The sequence below is a fragment of the Pipra filicauda genome, unplaced genomic scaffold (genome assembly GCF_003945595.2).
Source record: "Pipra filicauda isolate LSUMZ 115617 unplaced genomic scaffold, ASM394559v2 scaffold36_size6622888_pilon, whole genome shotgun sequence".
NCBI classification, from domain to species: domain Eukaryota; kingdom Metazoa; phylum Chordata; class Aves; order Passeriformes; family Pipridae; genus Pipra; species Pipra filicauda.
The window spans coordinates 4573933-4592262 of record NW_024104498.1 but is presented as its reverse complement, the minus strand read 5'-3'; the positions used below and the strand labels follow the sequence as shown (position 1 = coordinate 4592262).

At 53.8% G+C, this 18330-nt stretch overlaps 2 protein-coding genes across 3 annotated transcripts in view; one reads left to right on the top strand and one right to left on the bottom strand.

The window, feature by feature from the left end:
• Positions 1 to 18330, top strand: part of TESK2 (testis associated actin remodelling kinase 2) — a 106544-nt gene that overhangs the window by 8318 nt on the left and 79896 nt on the right. The gene's annotated exons all lie outside the window — the stretch shown is intronic.
• LOC114001717 (flocculation protein FLO11-like) lies at positions 647 to 15041 on the bottom strand. Of its 2 annotated transcripts, none has more exons than XM_027747103.2 (5): positions 14969 to 15041; positions 4977 to 5447; positions 3632 to 3961; positions 3307 to 3467; positions 647 to 2494 (listed from the first exon to the last, which is right to left on the bottom strand). In XM_027747103.2, the coding sequence occupies exons 1-5, from the start codon at positions 15033 to 15035 to the stop codon at positions 2450 to 2452; spliced, it is 1074 nt and encodes a 357-aa protein (XP_027602904.1). In that variant the 5' UTR covers positions 15036 to 15041; the 3' UTR covers positions 647 to 2449. The 2 variants fall into 2 exon arrangements, with proteins under 2 accessions (XP_027602904.1, XP_039240643.1); XM_039384709.1 differs by lacking the exon at positions 647 to 2494 and adding an exon at positions 2805 to 3167.

Sequence of the window (18330 nt, the reverse complement as noted above, 5' to 3'; positions counted from 1 at the left end):
GCCTGATTTTGCCAAAGTATTCTGACAGCTAGGAGAGACTATTAGCTCAGGAGAGGCTCCTACCAGGTCTTTAGCAAAAGCTATGCTTTTGAGTGCCTCCCTCCCTGTGGGTCTGAGCTCTGAAGGGAAGAGTTCAAAACAGCTATAAAGCTAAACAAAGAGAAGTACAGGCCTTTCAAATTGCTTTGTCTGCTGTACTATAGAAAGAAGCATGACAGATGATGCTACTTAGGTTTGGATTAGGCTGGCTTTCAGGATATTTCTGTAAATAAGGTTTGGGGTTATAGTTGACAACGGAGGAGAATATCTTCAGTCAGAGGCAAAGGAAGGGAGTCTAGAGGTGTAGGTTACATTATTTGGTCTAGTGCGGTTCTCTAGGACAGATTTCATCTGATTTAACTGTATAGAAATTAATCTCAGTCAACCCAGACAGGGAATGACCCTGACAAGAAGGAACACAGGCAGGGGGTGGTGTCCTTCTGAATGCTCAGAGCTACAGTTCATAGCTGTCTGGCATTTTCTAGCATCAGCCTTGTGAGTCTTCCTGCCCCGGACTGCTGCTGTTGAACCTATGACAGGATTCACTATGTTCTATAAAAGCTTTTCAGTTAGATGTTTGCAATGAAAATATGAGGACTGAGACAGCTTTGGCATTTGTAACTTTATTGCAGAAAAAAAAATCCACTATCAACATATTTTACAAAGAAAGTCGCACTTTGGTGTCGGGCGAGTTTTCTTCCTCACCCCTTTCCCCTGGACAGCGATGCGTGGGAAACCAGAACAACCAGCCCCTGCCCTTTGGATTGTGTGCAGAGACACTTTCCAGCTATGCCAGCCTGCACCAGTTCCAGCCAGGATGGAGTTCTATTTTCCACGACTAACTTGCCAACTTTGTGCCGAAAACCAGTAGCACCCTGCCCTCCGGCAGGGGAAACAAGTCTGTAGCTAGGGAGATGGCTCTGTGCAGACAATGCTGGATACAAAAGCTTTGGAGTTGTGACAACTGCCCTTTAGTTCTCATGCCACAGTAGGAGAGAACCAACCCTTCTTCCCTATGTCATCGGGCATCCTTACAATACACAGAGGCCAAAGCCAACAGCTGAACCCAAACTGCACTGCAGCCATTTGTCAGTCACGTCGGAAGCAGTAACACAGGGAGGAGGAACTGCTGCCTTGCAGTTCATCTATCTGACCCAGGCCAGTTATGCTCCATCTTTGGGCTTTGCAGATAATTTGGGCCCTGCTGATGGGGAAATTCCCCTCTTCCTGCTACAACAAGCAATAACAGCACTGTGAAAAAAAAAGGTACTTTTGCTAGTGAGGCCTGGTATCTGTCCTTTGTGGGGTCAGTGATGTTGCTACTAAAAGGAGAGGAGAAACTGAGGCTTGTAAGAGCAATGTGGCAGATAATCTCTAGCCCTTGCTGTATCCTGAGGGAGCAACTGGCTTAGTCAAAAGTCAAACACTCTAGAGAAGGCATTCCTATTTACCTGCAGAGAAAAGTGAGCTAGGAAACAGGAGCAGGTGTAGTTACATGAGGACTGTCATGTCACACACAGTCTGGTCTTTCTAAGGTGAGGGCACCAAAAGATCCTTGGACTTACACTCAGAGGCTCTGGTCTCTGAGTTTCCTTGAGGGGCCTCAAGAGCCTTGGATGCAGTCTAAAGCAGTGACATTTTGAGGCAAAAGTGCAGAATCTAATCAGCCTAACACCTAGAAAGGGAATGGGAGGAAGGCACCTACGTCCAGGATCTGTCCTCGTGATAAGACACGGACTGGCTCAAAGACCAATATCAGAAGGTAAAGGAGCTTTGACCTTGCATAGCACAGGAGGGACAGGGAAGCAGAGCAGTCTATTATTCTCCTGGTAGGTGTTTCAGGATGGGCAGTGCCAATCCTGGGACTAAAGCTGAAACAGGAACAAAAAAAGTGCAAGAAAAAAAACCCAAACAAACAACCTTAAAAATACAGAACAAGAGGGAGCCCAAGAGAACTGATTTCCACATCCTGGGCTCCCTCAGAAAACAGCAGTCTCCTTTGTTAGCACTGTGCTGACGCCACCAGTGTTAAGAGCCCTTGTATGGATCACTTGCCCACCTCCTTTGAAACCAGCAGCCACCAACATGGACAGAAAAGATCCATGCAGAACGTGATGGTAAAGGTTGTCTTGGCTAATTGGTCACCACACTAAGAGGAGGAGGCAGCTCTTCAGGGAATTATTTTGAGAAGAGCCTGGAGGAAAGGGCCAGACTTGGGCTCTGATTCGCAGCATAGAAACTTCAACACTGAACTATTTAAAACGTCTAAAACGAAAAACCATCTGAAAAGGATCTTTCAGTTGTGTGCAAATCATAGCCCCTCATTCCTTGGCAGATCATCTGGGACCAAGTCCTCAAGGCCTTTTCCTCAGGGAAGTTCAGCTGGCCAGGCAGAGGACAACCTGGTTGCCTAGTAGCTGTAGAGTGAGAGAGGGGTGTCCTCCATCATGTCATCCTAGAAGCAGAGAAGAGTGCTTTAATGAGATGTCTGCACGATGGCAATGCGGTGCCAGCCTGGAAGAGTGCTGTGCAGGCAGCACAGCCTTCTCTCCACACTGTCACAGTGTGGCCATCTGCCCAGCAATCCACCTAAATGCTGTCCCTGGGCAGCTCCTGGATATTTGGACTGTCACTCTCCCTCCTGCTCCAGCAGTTGGAGAGAAGAGGTGTGTGCAGGAACTGCCTGCCTGCTGCAGGGATGTGGAGAACCCCGGCTGTTGAAACCTCCACTCTTGAAACAGCATCAGCTTGCTTGTTAGCTCCTCTGTCCCAGAAAGCACAGTGTGTTAGTTGCAGCTTCCCCAGAGCTAATTAATCCTATAAAACCCTAATATTTTTTTTACATTCCCAAAGGGTCAAATGCAGACAGACAGACAGACAGACAGACAACGCCTTGGAGCAAAGCACAGAATCTGCTTTGTCACAGTCACAAAGCAAATATATCAGAAAACAGGAGAAGAGGCTAGGAAAGTGTCATTTCAGGACAAGTTTGGATGGAGCTCTCCTTTCTCCCTCTATTTAACCTCTTAGCATTCCCCTGCAGAGTGAGGGGAAGGCAGAGAGCTTCTTTAGTGCCCAACCTTGAGACTTGCTGTCTTGATTCAAACCCTGGATGGAAGGAGAGGGACCTAAGAGGGAACAGGAGCGTGTGATCAGCACTGCTGCTGCTGCAAATACCCAAAGCATTGCTAATATAGTAGCAAGGGAACTGCAAAGCAGTCAGTAGCAAGCCAGACCATGTCAGGCTGGGCTGAAGGCATGACTCACCATGGGCAGGTCCTGCAGGCGCCGGAATTCCATGCGGTTGTTGTGCTGGCGGTACCTCAAGAAGCCCACCAGGCCGAGGATGCCCACCATGACAATGAAGACGGAGATCACGGTGATTACCAAGGGATCAGCCCTTGTTGTATCAGCCAAATTGGGTTGCTCTGCAAGGACACCAAGGGAATGAGGCCAAAGGAGAGCCTTCAAGGGCTGGAGCAGCAAAGCTTCGTCTTTTCTGGTTCTGCTCAGTACAAGCACGAGGCAATCTGAGGTAGCCCCAGCCCTTTGTTATGTTTTGTGAGAGCGGGGACAAAAGCAGAACATTTACCTGAATTTTCATCATCACCAACATTCAACACAGAAGCTTTCTCATGCCTGGGCTCTGATGACTGCACCCGTGCAGATGTGCTGGTGGGCATGGCAGCTGTGCTGGCAGATGTGGAGCTGGTCATGAGAGGTCTCACCGTCGCAGTCCTGGAGGCGGTGGCAGAGGACATGCTCTGTACGGTGGAGATGGGAGCAGAGAAGGTTCTGGGCTCTACAGTGCTCTCCTCTGTGGCATCCACAGGGCTCGTTCCTGGCCTGGTTTCAGACCTTGCTGCTGTGGGCCCCACGGTCTGCTCATCAAAAGGCCCCAGCTGAGAGCTGTTAGTTGTTGCTGCAAAATAGGAATAAGGAGTTAATTTAAAGGATAAGTGCAAGCACACTGTTCTGTGGAACTGGGCAAGATGGAAGCAAGGCTGTAAGGAAGATTGCTGGGACTACAGGAATACCAGCTTACTGTCAGTCCCTGGGAAAACAAGCAGGATTGATAGAGAAGGCACAGCTGAGCCACACTGTAAGTCACAGTGCTTAGAAAGTCCTCTTGGTTTTCGTATGTGCCAATCTGCAATAGCAGCCAACCTCAGCTGGACCCACAAGGCTTGTCCTTGGGGACAGAGGACAAGCTCAAACAGCTCTGCACACAGCTGGGGGTTACCCCAGAGCAAGACACTGGGAAAGGTCTCTCATCTCTCCTTATGGGGAGCACAAAGGGGGCTGCCCAGGGACTGGGACTTGTGACACGAGCCAGGGCAAACGATGCGATTGCGCATGAACACCGTGCAAACCAGGGGCCAATCAATATCTGCCTTGCATTAGGGGGGTGTGACAGCCTGGCAGGCCCCAAGGTGGGCAAGACTGGGATTGTAGACCCTATAGCCAGTCCCCATGCTGCTCAGAGGGACCCAGGGTAGAGGCTCTCACAGTTGCCCAGGGATGGATGGGCTGATGTTTGTGCCTGCCCATCTCCATGCTTTGTGCTAAGGGAGGGTGTGCTGCCCCATTCTTTAGGCAGCAGGGAAGGCTCCTGCTGAGCCTCCAGCCCTGGTGCCGGAGGAGCACAGCTGGGCAGCACTGCTGAAGCATGTTGTTTCAGATGAGACATATAAAGGATGTCCCTGCACACAATCACTGTCCTCATCACAAAGCAGCCAGCCCAATTAATACATAATTAACGTGGTTTACAAAGAGGATGCTGAACTAACACCTCTGCAAGTCCCACTGAACTGGCTACACTTAATGGCTCGTTCCCTTCTCCCTTTCTCCAGTTTCCAGGAGAGTGCTCAGATATTTCCAGGCTGAGCATCCTTGAGGCAGGACTTTCTGCACAGGCAGTAAAGGCAAAACCTCACCCGGCACAGTGTTCAGAGGAAGTGAGGGGGTTGCACTGGTGGCCTCATCCGTTTCTTCAGTTGTGCTGAAAGGCTCTGTGGCTTCATGGCTGGGCTGGTTTTCTTCCAGAGTGCTGGCAGTCAGTGTAGGGGAGGGGATTTCAGTGCTGCTGTTGACTGATAAGCTCATATTGTGGTGCTCAGGATGTGTAACTGTGATGTCCCCAGGGCTGGCAGTGGTGGAAGCCTGTAGTCTCTCTGCCTTGGACCCCGCCATGGGGGTGGTAGGGATGAAGCCATTCTCCACCTCTGTAGTGTGGGCCCCAGTGGCATTGAGTGTTGCAGAAGTCAAGTTTTTCTCCAGGCTTGTCTGAGGAATGGCAGTAGTTGCTGAACCAAAGTCAGAAGCTTCCCTTGGCTGATGAGAGGTTAGCACTGCGCTAGGAAAAGGTGATGGTGTCTCCAAGGTCTCTCCTGTGTCTTGTCCCTGTCCTATGGAACAGAGTTAAGAACGAGAAGTTTGTCAGAGATCCCACACTGAGAGGAGAAACAGAGCAGAAAGACAGAAATAGAACCTTTTTATCCCCTTAACTCCAAATCCAGCACAGATTCACACTCGGGAAAGGGATTCAATAGCTACTCTGTCCTCCTGGCCTTTCTGAGGCCTGAGATCTGCTCTAGGTGACCTTCCTTTACCCTCCTCCCCCTCAAGCCCTGTGTTCTTGTTCTGTGGGGTCAGCATCACGAATCCCTCTACCTTAGAGCAACCACGAAACATTTTTCAATTATATGGGTTTGTTAAAAGTACCACTTGAGACCTGATTCTGTAGGAAATTTTGATAAGTCTTCCTTGGCTCATCGAGAAAGAGTCAAAAGTGGTGCTGAAAAAATACACGAGGAAAACATGGAAGTAGACCCTCTAGCTCCCTCAGCCTGATGAAGAGGAGGAAAGTGATATTTAAAAAGTCTGTGGCTGGCAAGGGTAAAGCATATATTGTGAGTCATTTTAGTAATAGTGTGGAACTACTGCTAGAGGGAGAAGTAAAATGGGCAGCAAGAGAGTACTACAGCTAACAGGGCTGTTGGTGTTCTTTGAGAGTCGCCTTCAAACACATCACCAGCATGAAGTGCAACTATTGTCACAGAAATGGGGAGCTACTCAGCCTCCCACTACAGCAGAAAGGGCCAGCAAGCAAGGATTTCCCCAGATCCACAGCTGTTAGACAGTGTGACAGCATATGGGAGGAGGAAAACCACAAGGCTCTTACACCGCCCCTTCATTAACACGGATCCTGTGAGGGTTTTTCAGGGTGTAAACAGGAAGAAAACAGAAATGTAGCCACCTCAGGATGGACTGTCCAGACAACTTAAAAACCACAGAGTCAATATTTTGATGATTTCTATTCAAGTTTCTACTGAAGTCACAGAGGCCTGATGAGCCAACTATACAAAAAAATAAAGGTACTGAGGCAAATCCATCATGCCCCTCCTGTCCATGGGGAAGAAGCATCCAAAGCAGATGCCATCACCAAGAAACATTCATCCTACAGCAAAGGATGAAAGGTACAAACCCCACTTTTGTACTGCTTTGGGGAAATCTCAGTAGTTTTTAAAAGCTTTTCAGAACAGACACAGTTATCAGAGCTCTTCTCCAGCTACAGCACTTAACAGGCCCTAAAAAAAGACACAATACGCCTCTCTCGAGACCTTTGCAGTATCCTGACCAGTTGGAGAATTCCAAACCTCAAAGCAGCCTGACAGAGCTGTGCTTCCCCGGCCCAGGGCCTCAGTCCCAGGAGGGCTCCCGCAGGGATGCACAACCCTGTTCGGCACTTTTGGAGAACAAGCTCTCACGGGGAGCCCCAGCTGGGGCAACTTAAACATGAAGACCAAAGGCGTAAGTGATGCTCCCTTTGGCCTCGCCTGGATCCAGCTGTCCGTGGCCAGATCGTGCCTCCAAATAAGGCAAGCTGCTCTTTGGAACAGAGCTCAGGCACAGGATATGCTTACACTAGTAACACCTGGAAGGAAAAGAGCTGAGCACTGTGTTTCCTGGGATCAGGCACCAAAATACACAGCTTTTCATGTGACAATTTCCAGCCCTAAACCCAGCACTGCTATTCAGCACGCTGCCTGCTGGGTGAGATCCCACCAGCTCCAGAGCTGGGCAATGCTGACGGATCCCGGCTGGGCACTGGCGGATGCTTGCTCAGTAAACACCCAACTGCTGCTCCCACGCAGCAAGAGACACACACAGAGCCGTGCTGTCACCGTGGGGTAAACAGGAAAGGTGGTGGCCAGCTGCCCAGCCAGTGGCAAGCCTGGCTTTCAATAGCTGGCCTGTGCCCGGAACAGCCTCTCAGGAGGTGGCAAGCCATGACTGAGGTCATGAAGGGGAAAGATTTGTGGAGAGCTGTCTTGCAAAAAGGCCTAAGCGACTCCGAAACCATCATGCCAGCTTCTGACTAGAAATAGAAAGCCAGAGAGAAGGTGGACAAGTCTGGACTCCACACACGGGGCACCTCCCCGCAGCATCAGGAACTGGCAGCCCTGCCAGGAGGTGCTGTGGGACAGCAGTGTTTGTGGGGACAAGCAGCTTCCCTCACCCCGCTGTGTGCAAGAGTAGTATTTCCCTAAGCTCTTCTCTCCAAGTAGCCACACATCTGTCTCCTTCCCACAGAACTGTCTGGTGTCCAGCACTGCCAGGGAAGTGGTTCCCTGGCAAACGGGCCACTCTGGCCCAGGCCTGGTGTAACACAGCACTGTGGTGTGTAAAACATCGTTTGTAAAGAATTGCAGAAGAGATGTTAAAATTGGCAGGTGAGGAGCAAGGGAGTCGCTGAGAGGCCTTTGAGCAAAGCAGGTGTTGATGGCACCTGGATTAGCAGGTCATCCAGCCCAGCACATCACAGCACCCCGCTCCAGAAACAAAGGAGGGCCTGATAAAATGCAGAGCCTAATCCAGACTCACACAAAGACTCAAGCCATTAAGAGATGATGGTGGAAAGACAGAGAAGGCAAGGGCCAAGGAAACAAAGGACTGTCAGTAAATCCTGATCACTCGGACAGACAGACAAAACATGCCCATCAGGGGACAGACAGACAAAAACATGCCCATCACTCGTCTGTCAGTTCCTAATAAGGGCACATCCAAAGCCACCAAGCACAGCACCTGGGGAAACCTCCCATAGGAGCAACTTGGTACTTGTGAACTGTGGGTGTTAAAGACTGCAAGCACAAATGACTTCTGTCTCGGTTTTGTTTTAAAATAAAAACACCCCCCTAAAGGCCCTTGCATTAAGATTGCTACATCGTTGCTGCAATGCCACAGCTTTATTTACCACAGTTTCATCACCCAAAAAGGCAACCCATTCCCACCCAGCTCCAGCGCAAACCCTGTGGTGCAGTGGGGAAAGCAGGGTGCTGCTGTGGCTGGCTGTGCTGGGGGAGACCCAGCAAATCCCGCACCAGCTGCGATCCTCCAGGGTCCAACCCCTGGGGTCTGCGCTGGGTCTCCGGTGTCCAACAGGTCGGAAAATCCCCAGCTCCAGCGCTGTCGCTGCTGCTCCAGTCACTGGGCAATGTTGGGTTTAGGTGTTTATTGGTTACCCATAGAGACGCAGGTCAGAGCTCGTTCCTCTGGCGTCCTCCTGGAGCTCTGCTTCCTGCACCACACGCCAGGTAAGCCGTGCCTGTACTGCCTAAGGCATCACCCTCATCAGCTCCTGGAGACAAGAGGGAACCGTGTCCTTCTTGTTTCAGATGGAAAGGGAAGGAGTTAGTGTGGATGCTTCACTTTCTCCAAGTGATCCTCCAAGGCCTGACAGTTGCAGCAACCCAGCACAGCTGGTAAAGGTACGCTCATCCCTGGATCCGTAACAAAGCAGATACGACTGTACCAAGCAAGAGCTCTGGACATGACAGCATCTCTGTTTCCCGGACAGGGAATCAAGTGTGGGCCTGCTTTGGTTATACTGCAGTGCCTGCTGAAGCAGAGCTGGCTGCTGGTTCCCTGGCTACAGCCCCACTCGTGCCCCCTGTCTGTACTAACCTCCAGGCTCAGCCTGTGCGTGGTGAGAACCAGAGATTCCAGACCACATTAGGGCAGTGCTGGTGGATTTGGAGCAGCAGCTCCCATCAGACCGTGCTGACTGCAGTGACCTCTGTCTGGGAAACAAGAGGGGCAGAGGAAGAGGGTGGCCCCAGGGGAGGAGGGATGCAGCCAGCCAAGAAGCCCCTGCCTTGGACAAGGATGGGAAACACTCCCAGCTTCTTGAAGGAAGGGAGGGCTCTGAACATCAGCCCACGGCTTCGGCCCCTCTCCAGCACTGCCTGACACCACTGAGGGCTCTCCATGCCATCAACCCGAGCTCCCACCAACTCGAGAGCAGACATGGCAAAAATATGCCATAACGGAGAGGAGTGAAGGAAGCCAGCTCTGCAGGAGACAGGGCCATTCCTGCCTTGTGCTCCCTGCCCGAGTTTCAGGGCTGGGGCCAAGTGAGGGGACAGGGAAGGTTTGCACAACCAGTACAGAGCAGAGCATTGCTTCTGTGTCAGGGCAACAACGCAGAGCAGAGACGTGCCCTCCATCCTCTGCCACAGCAGCCACCCCACTAGTTGTTTCTCAGAATAAAACAGTGACACAGAGCAGGGCCTCAGATGGACCAGCCCACTGATGAGCTCTGGCCACAACCCTCATGCCACAGTCTCAGCAGCATCCTCTGCTCCCTCCTTCCTGTTTCAGCCAGAAACAGCAGCCTGAGCTCCCCAAAGGTCAACACAAATCCAAGTCCTATCCATAGACTTTACCACTGTTTTTAAAATCTCTCTTAGGATGAGATGAAGGAAGAGCCACGTAAGGCAAGGAACGCCATGGCAGGCTGGCTGATAGGGCTCAGGGGGAGCAGGGCGGCAGGATGCAGGCTGCAGACACTGCTGGAAAAGGTGCAAAGAGACCCAGGTGAGAGCTGAGCACAAAGATGAGAAAGGATTCACCCAAGACTTCAGAAAAAGTTCCTGTGGGAGGAGGACTCCCTGGTGTGGATGTATCCTCCTGTGCAGGCTGTCACTGTCTGAGGGCAGCACCTTGCTTAAATCAGCTTCCTACAGAGTGCATGTCAAACCACTGCTCTGATTCATTGAAAAGGCACCCAAACCCTTCTACAATGCTATTTTGGTGCACTAAATGAATTCAATGTCCATTTAAGTTTAACAGATCCAGCTGCAAACAAACCAGTAAAATGGAAAAATAAAATGTTTAAAAAGTAACAGTGTAAACTGTAACCTATATGTATGAAAGCAATTACATCCTATTGCTTAGCAAAGTACTCAATTAAGCGTAGAAATTATCTTTGGTTGTCAGTTATTACCTCTTTATGGTTACCAACAAACGGTAATTATGCAACCTCTTCAAGGAAAAATAGCTTGAGTATAAATGCAAAAACACCCATATAGTGGGATTTAAAACCAAGGCTCTCCATTTAATTTAAAAGCAGAACTGGAGTAGCTGCTAATTAGATACTAGCCAAGCCTGATGTCTTCTTTGAAAAAAAAAAAACAACACAACACCCAAACAACAACCAGCAGAAGAGATTTTTGGAGCCCTTCAGGAAGGTGCCAGATGCACCCAGGGATGCTGTAGAGCAAACACCCTCATTGCAACGAAAAGAGGCTCAGAGACGTGGATCCAATACGAAAGGCAGCGCTTTGCAAACTCAGCTCCAGCTCGATACCTGGCAGGACCTCGATGGAGGCAGGATACCAGTGGGCTGCATTTGCCACGCCCTCCAGCGCTCTCCCTGACAGGGCTGATGCTTGGACTGTCCCCATCCCCATCCCTGCAGAGAGAGGCTGGACAGGATCCGTCTGCTGCGAGGAGTCTGGGCGTGGGGCGTAGGCTCAGATCTGACCTTGAAGCCTGCCCACAGTGAAGCTCTTCATGGCAGCAGTTAATTAACTGGACCCCACGTAGCCTCTGCGAGCTGTTGTGCAGGCAGAAAACTGGGGGGGAGGGGGGCTGAACCAGGAGCTGCAAAGCAAGGGCTGAGGTAAGAGACGGGAATAGAAACCAGGTCTCCTGACCGAGAAGCTCCTTCCAGCCCCATAGGCAGGTGGCCACGAGCAGAGCACGAGACGGGGTCAGATTAGATACAGGGTGCTGAGTGAGCGTGGTGCTGGGGAGACACAGCCCAGCACCCAACCAGCCCAGGCAGGCAGGAGGAAGCCTCCCGGGGGCATCTGTGGATGCCAGGCTGCAGGCTTGAACTCCTGGGGAAGTAAAAAGGGAGGCAGTGCTACCACCTTCACTGATGGCAGTGTGTTTGGGACAGGGACAACCAGGCAACAAGTGGCATGGCACAGCAGAACAAGAATTGTGAGAACACGGATGAGCAGCCCTGGAAATGGCACCATAAATGCCAAGCACAAGTATTTCAGTACTTGGAAAACCCGTGAAACAGCACAGGCATGTCCAGAGCATGCAGCACTGCTGGAGCCTGGGCCAGGGAGGGGTGCAGTGCCAGCCTGATTGCCAGCCTGCACCCCAGGGTGGCACGGTCTGCCTGGTCCTGCCACATGAGACCCTCCTCACCCAGCCAGGGTGGGGAAAGATGCAAGAAACTTCTTTTCCACACGTTTCCTCCATCACTGATCCCCCATTTAGAGGTGAGGGGGCTTATCCCGAATTCATGTGGCAGAGAAAAGGGAGAACAAGCTGTTTTACCACCACTGTCACACCAGCCAGTTATTTTCCACTGGCCACATGCAGCTATGGAGCATCCTGCTTGGCAGGAAGGTGCCCAGGAGGCTCCCGTGCTGTTTGTTTTTGTTCCTCAGTGGGGGACCGAGCCGTGATAAAGATCCCTTTGCCCACAGGCTACTTGGGATGTGCACAGCACCCACGGCCTGGGAAGCCTGCCCTTTGCAGGGCTGCATAACCCCAATAATACAGCAACAGCAGGGAGCTCTGGCATCAGCCAGCCCTGGCCCTGCTTACCTCAGGAGTCACAGCTGCACTGAAGGAAGCTTTCACGTCATTAGAGAAAATTAATTAGCCAGTTGCCTTAATAGCAGCCCCATGTCAGCAGGGAGCCTGCTCTCCAGTGCAGCATGGCATGAGCCATGGGAAGTCTGGACATCAGGAAACCTGCCCAGCCCTGAGCAGGCCCCAGGTCCTTCCAGCTGTGTGACTGCTGGTTCCATGGGCTGTGAGGCTTCGAGGAGGCATCCTGCCCCGAGCAGCAGCAGTTTGGGTCATGTTGGCACTTCCCTGGCCCTGCCCTGGGCAGCCCTACAGGGCTCAGCACGTGGCCCCAGATCCCAGCATTGCTGAGCCTCATGAGAGCTGCCCCACAGAGCATGGTGGGGATGGCACCCTATGGAAACCCCTGCAGCAAGCACTGTGTCTGCCCACCCAGAGCGTTTTGGTAGAAAGGAAGGAGGAGCAGGGGCCTCTAAGCTTTGGATAGTCCCTGCTCCCCTCTGCCTGGAGGGATGGGGCCAAGGGAGCTGAAGGAGGTGAGTGCTTTGCCCCTGCCCAGAGGATCATGTCTTGGAAGGGCAGCAGGAAGCCAAGACCCATCCTGCACCTGGGGGTGGGGGAAGAGCACGTGCAGAAATAAAAACCCGAGAGCCCTACACGACGGGGATGGGCAGGGGCAGCAGGGGCAGGGTTTACCCCACACAGCTGGAGGTGCTGCCCTAAGGAGAATCGAACTACAGCTCAATTCTGGAGCCATCCTGCCAGAGCGAGGATGAGTCCATCCACTCCTCCTCACCCTGGGCAACAAGGGGAAAAAAATCATGATAAATGGGCTGTAGGACCCTGCAGCAGACACACTGCCCGCCTGTGTGTGCGGCCTTAGCACCGACAGACGGGGCTTTATGTGCTCACGCTGCTCCCGGCCCCGCGCTGTCCTCTCCGCTTGTGAGGCAGCTCAGGGAAGGAAAGGCAGCAAAATGCCCAGACTAAAATTACTCGGGGTTTTATTTTAAAGGCGAGTGGTGCTGGAGGAAGTGAATTTCCGCAGGCAGCGAAGAAAGGCTGCATTGAGAGGCCGGGGTGGGCAGAGCACAGGGTATGTGGCAGCCTGAGCTCCATGGCCCCGCAGCAAACCTGGACTGGGAGTGGGAGCAGGACACTGGGTGCAAGGGGGATCTGTCCTGGGAGCATGGAGCTGAGGCAAGCAGAGTTCTGGATGGATTTGTCTAGGGAGTGATGACTTTGGGGCCAATCTTTGGGTGAACCATTCCTTTCCTCCATCATTGTCCTGCTGGAATTCTCTGGTGTTTCATTAAGGGTTGTGCTTCTGGCATTTTTTTATTGGTAGCGTGTCTTCGCTGTTATCTATTTTCACAGAATATTTGCTCTCTCAACCCTGGTTGGGATTACCTAGCTGATCCAAAAGCTATGAGGACAAGGGCCAGGTCAGCTGCATAGGTACCATTTCCTGAGGCTGTGAAGGGACTCTGGGATTGGAACACTAAGCAGAAAAGATCCCAGGAAAAACCCAGCAAAACCTTAGCTTCTGGTACATTCCAGCAGTTTGAGCCTTGGACTTTGCAGCAAAAGGGCTCCTAGGAGCCAGCTGGGGTGAGGGGCTCCCTGGGGTTTCCCAGTGTGCTAGAGTGTGAGAGACAGGGCCAACACAGTCAGCAGCAGCAGCAGCCCACAGCTCCTCCTCCTCTCAGCGGTGGAAATCCTGAGTCCTTCCTCTACCAGTGGCTGGTCACACCCCCCCACCCCATCACAGCACAGCCACCCTCGCGTGGGGAGTACAACCTTACCCAGGGCTTTGCCCACATAAAGGGAGCTGGTTTGGGGCTGTTCCCTGTGTTCAGCCTCAAACCAAGTCAAACTGCATCCGGCACCACAAACCTCAGCCTGACTCTTGCTGCTGGGGCTCAGCCCCACAGGCATCTATGGTAAGGTTTTACTGGTCCTAATTAGTTACTGGAAACCGAGTTTCTATGTGTCATCTGTCGGTCTCCATTGCTGAAGTCACGATACTGTGATCTGACCAGAATCCGGCCAAGGGTTTTTCCTCAACCACAAAGAAGAGGAAACACGTTTTACTTCCTGAGCCCCAGGCAAGCCCCTAAATGCCACTGAACCTTTGTCACTGCCAGGGTCACGGCGAAGGTGACAGCCCCCCGACTCGGGGCACACACACTTCAGCCACGCGGCAGAGCTCGGCGGTGTCGGAGGACGGGGCTGTCAGCGCCACGCTGCAGACTGTGCCTGCCCACGTGGGGACGTGTTGATCGTGGAGCCGAGCCGAAATACGGCTTGGGAGAGTTTGCCTGGGGCCGGGGTCCAGCTCCTGCTCCATCCCGGACACCGGCATCGCTTCCTCTTCCCGCAGGCACAGAGCGCCCGTCCCGTCGTGCTGCGGGAGGCGGCAGAGCTCGGGCTTTGTCCGGGGTTCCCTCGGGGGGAAGCTCAGCAGCGGCTCGGAGGCACCCGAGAGCTGCAGCGCGGGAGGCAGGAGGTTCGCAGGGCTGGATGCAGGAGGGCGAGAGCCTCCAGGATCCTTCCTCCCCTGCCCGCGCATCCCCGCGGGATCCTGCCGGGCGCCGGGCGGGAGGTGAGCTCGGGCGGCTCCGCCGGCGGGAGCAGCGCTGCCGGCAGCTGCCTTGTATGGGCAAGACCGGCACCGGTGGCCGCGCTGCTGCCCGGAGCGCGGGGCTCGCCCGAGACCCCCCCGAGCATCCCCGGCCACCTTACCTGCGCGCCCGCCGGGGCGACGGGGCCGGGGGCATCCCGCCCGAGTTCGGGGGCATCCCGCCCGAGTTCGGGGGGCGGGCCCGGTGCGCTGCTCCCCGGTAGTTCTCGTCCCCGGAGGGGGCTCCCCAGACCCTTCTCCCGCAGTCGCACCGGCGGGCGGAGGAGCCCGGGCCCCGGCGCTGCCCCGACGGCTGCCCCCGGCGCTGCGCTCCCCGCCGCCGCCAGCCCGGCGGGTTTCCCCGGGCCGCCTCCCCGCCCCGGCCCCCTCGGGCGGCCGTCCCGGTACCTGGCAGGGCGCAGAGCAGGCAGCAGGCGGCGGCGAGGCGGAGCAGGGCGCGCCGCGTCCCCTCCATGCTGGGCCGATCCGCGCTGGCTCCGCCGGCGGCACCGGGGCGGCGCCGGGGCGGGCCCGCGGCCGGGGCGGGGCGGGCGGCACGTGGTCCGGCCCCGGCGGAGCGGGGTGGGGGCTGCTGCTGACCCCCGCACGCCCGGCCTGGAACCTTGCGTCTCCGTGTCGGACGGCGCACTCCCGGTCCGGTCCCGGTTCGGTCCCCGGCACCCCCGCTCCGGTTCGCACCGCCCCCACCATCGCCGCTTGGTCCCCGGCATCCTTGGTTCGGGCAGGATCCTCTTCTTCTAGTCCCACACCGGCCCCGGCATCCTCAGACCGGCCACTCCTGGTTCGGGCAGGAAATTCCCGGTTCTGTCTTTCTCTGTTCTGAGAATCCCCAGTCCAGGCCTGCACCACCTCATAACCTCGTGGACTGGTTCTAGTGACCCCACTCCACGACTTCAACACCCCCTAATCTGCTCCTGGACCCCCTAGTTGACCACAACACCCCCACTTTTGCCCCAAGCAGGGATGGGGACAGCAGCTGAATCCAACCTGGGGCATTACCTGGGGCCTCTGGACAGTTTTGGGGTACCTGGGTCTGTGGGCACAGCCAGGTGCAGAGCTGTTCTGAGCACCCCTGGATGGTGCCCTGGCCAGGGTTCAGTCATGTGCTTAAGGTACCATGTCTGATTTCTCAGGGCATCCTGCAGACTCTGGGGTATCCCCTGGCCTCACATCCCTCCCGATGTCCTGGGGGCTGGCCAGCCTCATCCAGGCACTGAGTGCTGAGCCAGCAGCCATCCTTCAGGAACTATGAGTTCTCTCTTCTGGCCAGCATTTCTGAAGAAAAAAACCGATTACGAAGCTGGCAGAGGCCAGGCACCATTCTGCTGTCTGGAAGGACCAAAACCCCCTTGCAAATCCCTTGGGGTTTTTCTTCTCTGACCTCAGCCTTATGGGTGCAGCTGGAGCAAGCCCTCCTCTCCTGCCCTATTAGCTCTCACAGAAACAATGGGAAGGTTTGGGACTCCCCTGATCTGGGAAGGCTCCCTTTAACCATAAAGTACAAAGAACATGGGACCTCAGAGGCATCCAAGACCCCACTCATGGTCTGTGTTGACTTTCTCTCAGGCTGCTTTGGCAAAGGTGGGGCTGTGGGTCCCCTTCTCCAGCAGATACTTGTGTCTGCAGCACCATGGGGAGAAAAGGAAAGTGGAAAAGGATATTTCTGTTTCTCAAGAGGTCTTGCCTTCCTTCTTCAGCGTGGGGCCCCTTCATAGCTCCTGCCCTCATTTCTGAGGCAGGTGGAAGAGTGCTGATACAGAACTGATCATGTCTTTTACCAGCTTTATAAGAAAAAGTAAAATTAAATTTCAGGCCCTCACTGGAAATGTGTTTCCAGCTGCTTGCTACTTACTGCCAACCAAACTAGCCGCACCGTTTTCTGGCATCCTGTTAAGGCAGAAGTAATTGGGCTTGTACAAATGTCCCAGTGCTGAGGGGAATTATTTTAAGTGTATTTACAACTACTTGTTAAGTTATAAAAGTCTTCTGCTCCCCGTAGAGGCCGCAGGGCTGCCCAACAGAGCAAAGCCTCCATTGCTCCAGACGGGCTTGGGCTCTTGGTGCCACGGTGTGCACCACCCGACCCAGGAGCCTGTCACATCGCACCAGCGAGGGACCGGGCACCCATCCCTGGGGAGGGCACGAGCTCGGGGGGACGTGGGCACTGCTGGCGGTGAGCGCAGTTCAGAAGCACATCCAACACCTGCACGTTTCTGCTCTCCCCGGGCCTCTCCCTGGAGACGTTGAAACAATATCCATCTCAGCTGGCTTAGAGATGGTGGCTCCCAGTCGCCAAGGTTACCAGTCCCCCTGCTTTAATTAGGCATAGAGACACTGCAAAGGGTGTCTTCAACAGCTGGGGGACAAGGAGAGGAGAAGGGGGGTGGGGAGCTGGCATTCCCCGGAGGGGGTTGGTGAGCAGCATGATAAATCTGGGCAGATGAGCCCCCCTGCAGGTCACTGCTATTACTTAACTGATTTCCGCACTCATTAGGACAACGATTAACACTCTAATAAGGTACCTTTGGCTCCCCATAGCAAGGAAGGACCAATTGGGAGCAAGAAGAGTGAATAGATTGGAGTGACAGTGTGATTAGGATGATACTGCTGATATCTCACCCTGGAGAAGGGAGCAAAAGCAAGGGGCACTTTAACATCCCACAGGTACACAGCCACTTTCTCCCGAAACAAGCAAAAATTCTCTCCTTGGAGGGCAGGCAGCAGTCCCCCATGCCCAAGTAGGTAACAGGGGCTCTTGACTTGCTCAGGGGGTAGTGACCCTGGGCTGTTCTCGAGTAGGACTGAAAGCACCCTTGCAAACCCATGCAGAGTCTAGACCAGACAGGTCTTGGTAGCAGCAAGAGTCGAGGACTTAGGATAACTTCTAAAAGAAAGTTTTATGCTCAAACCCCACAACATTTACTTCTGCCAGTGTCATGCCTCTCTCTTGGCAGTGGCTTTATTTAGCTCCTGTCCTTTTGCTTCTGGCTGGCAGCCAAATCACGGAGCAGACCAGAGATGATAATGTTGATTATGTTAATTTAATAGGAAGAAGCAGATCATAGAAAATAAGTGAGCAGGAAACAGTGTCAGTAAAAGGAGCTGAGGAGAAGTAAGGGCATAGGTAGGAGGGAGGGAGATGTTGACTCTGGGAAAGACACGTAAGCTCAGTGCTTGGGCTGTGTCCCCCAGCCCAGGGTGTGACATGGGATGTGTCCCCCTGAGTGAGCAGAGCAGGGGGGCAGCTTTGGCCCCACTGCCACCATAATCTGCAGCCCTGCTCAGTCTGAAGAGTGGTCACCTGTGTCACCAGCCCAGAGGTGAATGGTCGCAGCAGTGGGAGCCCTGGGCAGAGGGATGGCAGCTATGGGAATGTGGGTGGTTCACCTGGGCTCTGGGCTCATTTAATTTCTTGTGCTTCCCCTCTGTCATCTGCCCTTTTCCAGGGGCACCGGGAGCACTGCTGGTGCACATCTCACCCTGGCCTTGCAGAGAGCCCAGCAGACCCCCACTTGCCCTCCTGCCACCTTGGAAACCTGCTTTTTCATGAGGAGCGAGCATGATTAGGGTTGCTCTTGGGGTAGACAGGCTCACGTATCACCCCTAGATGGCTGCTCTTGTCCTCCAAAAGCACTTCCCTGCAGGATGAGGAGAGGGGCTGCTCTCAAAGGGACACGACTTGGCACTTGAAGGGATTTTCAGTTCTCAAGGGAGCTGCAAGCCAACTGACTGGAGCAGAACAGGTAATC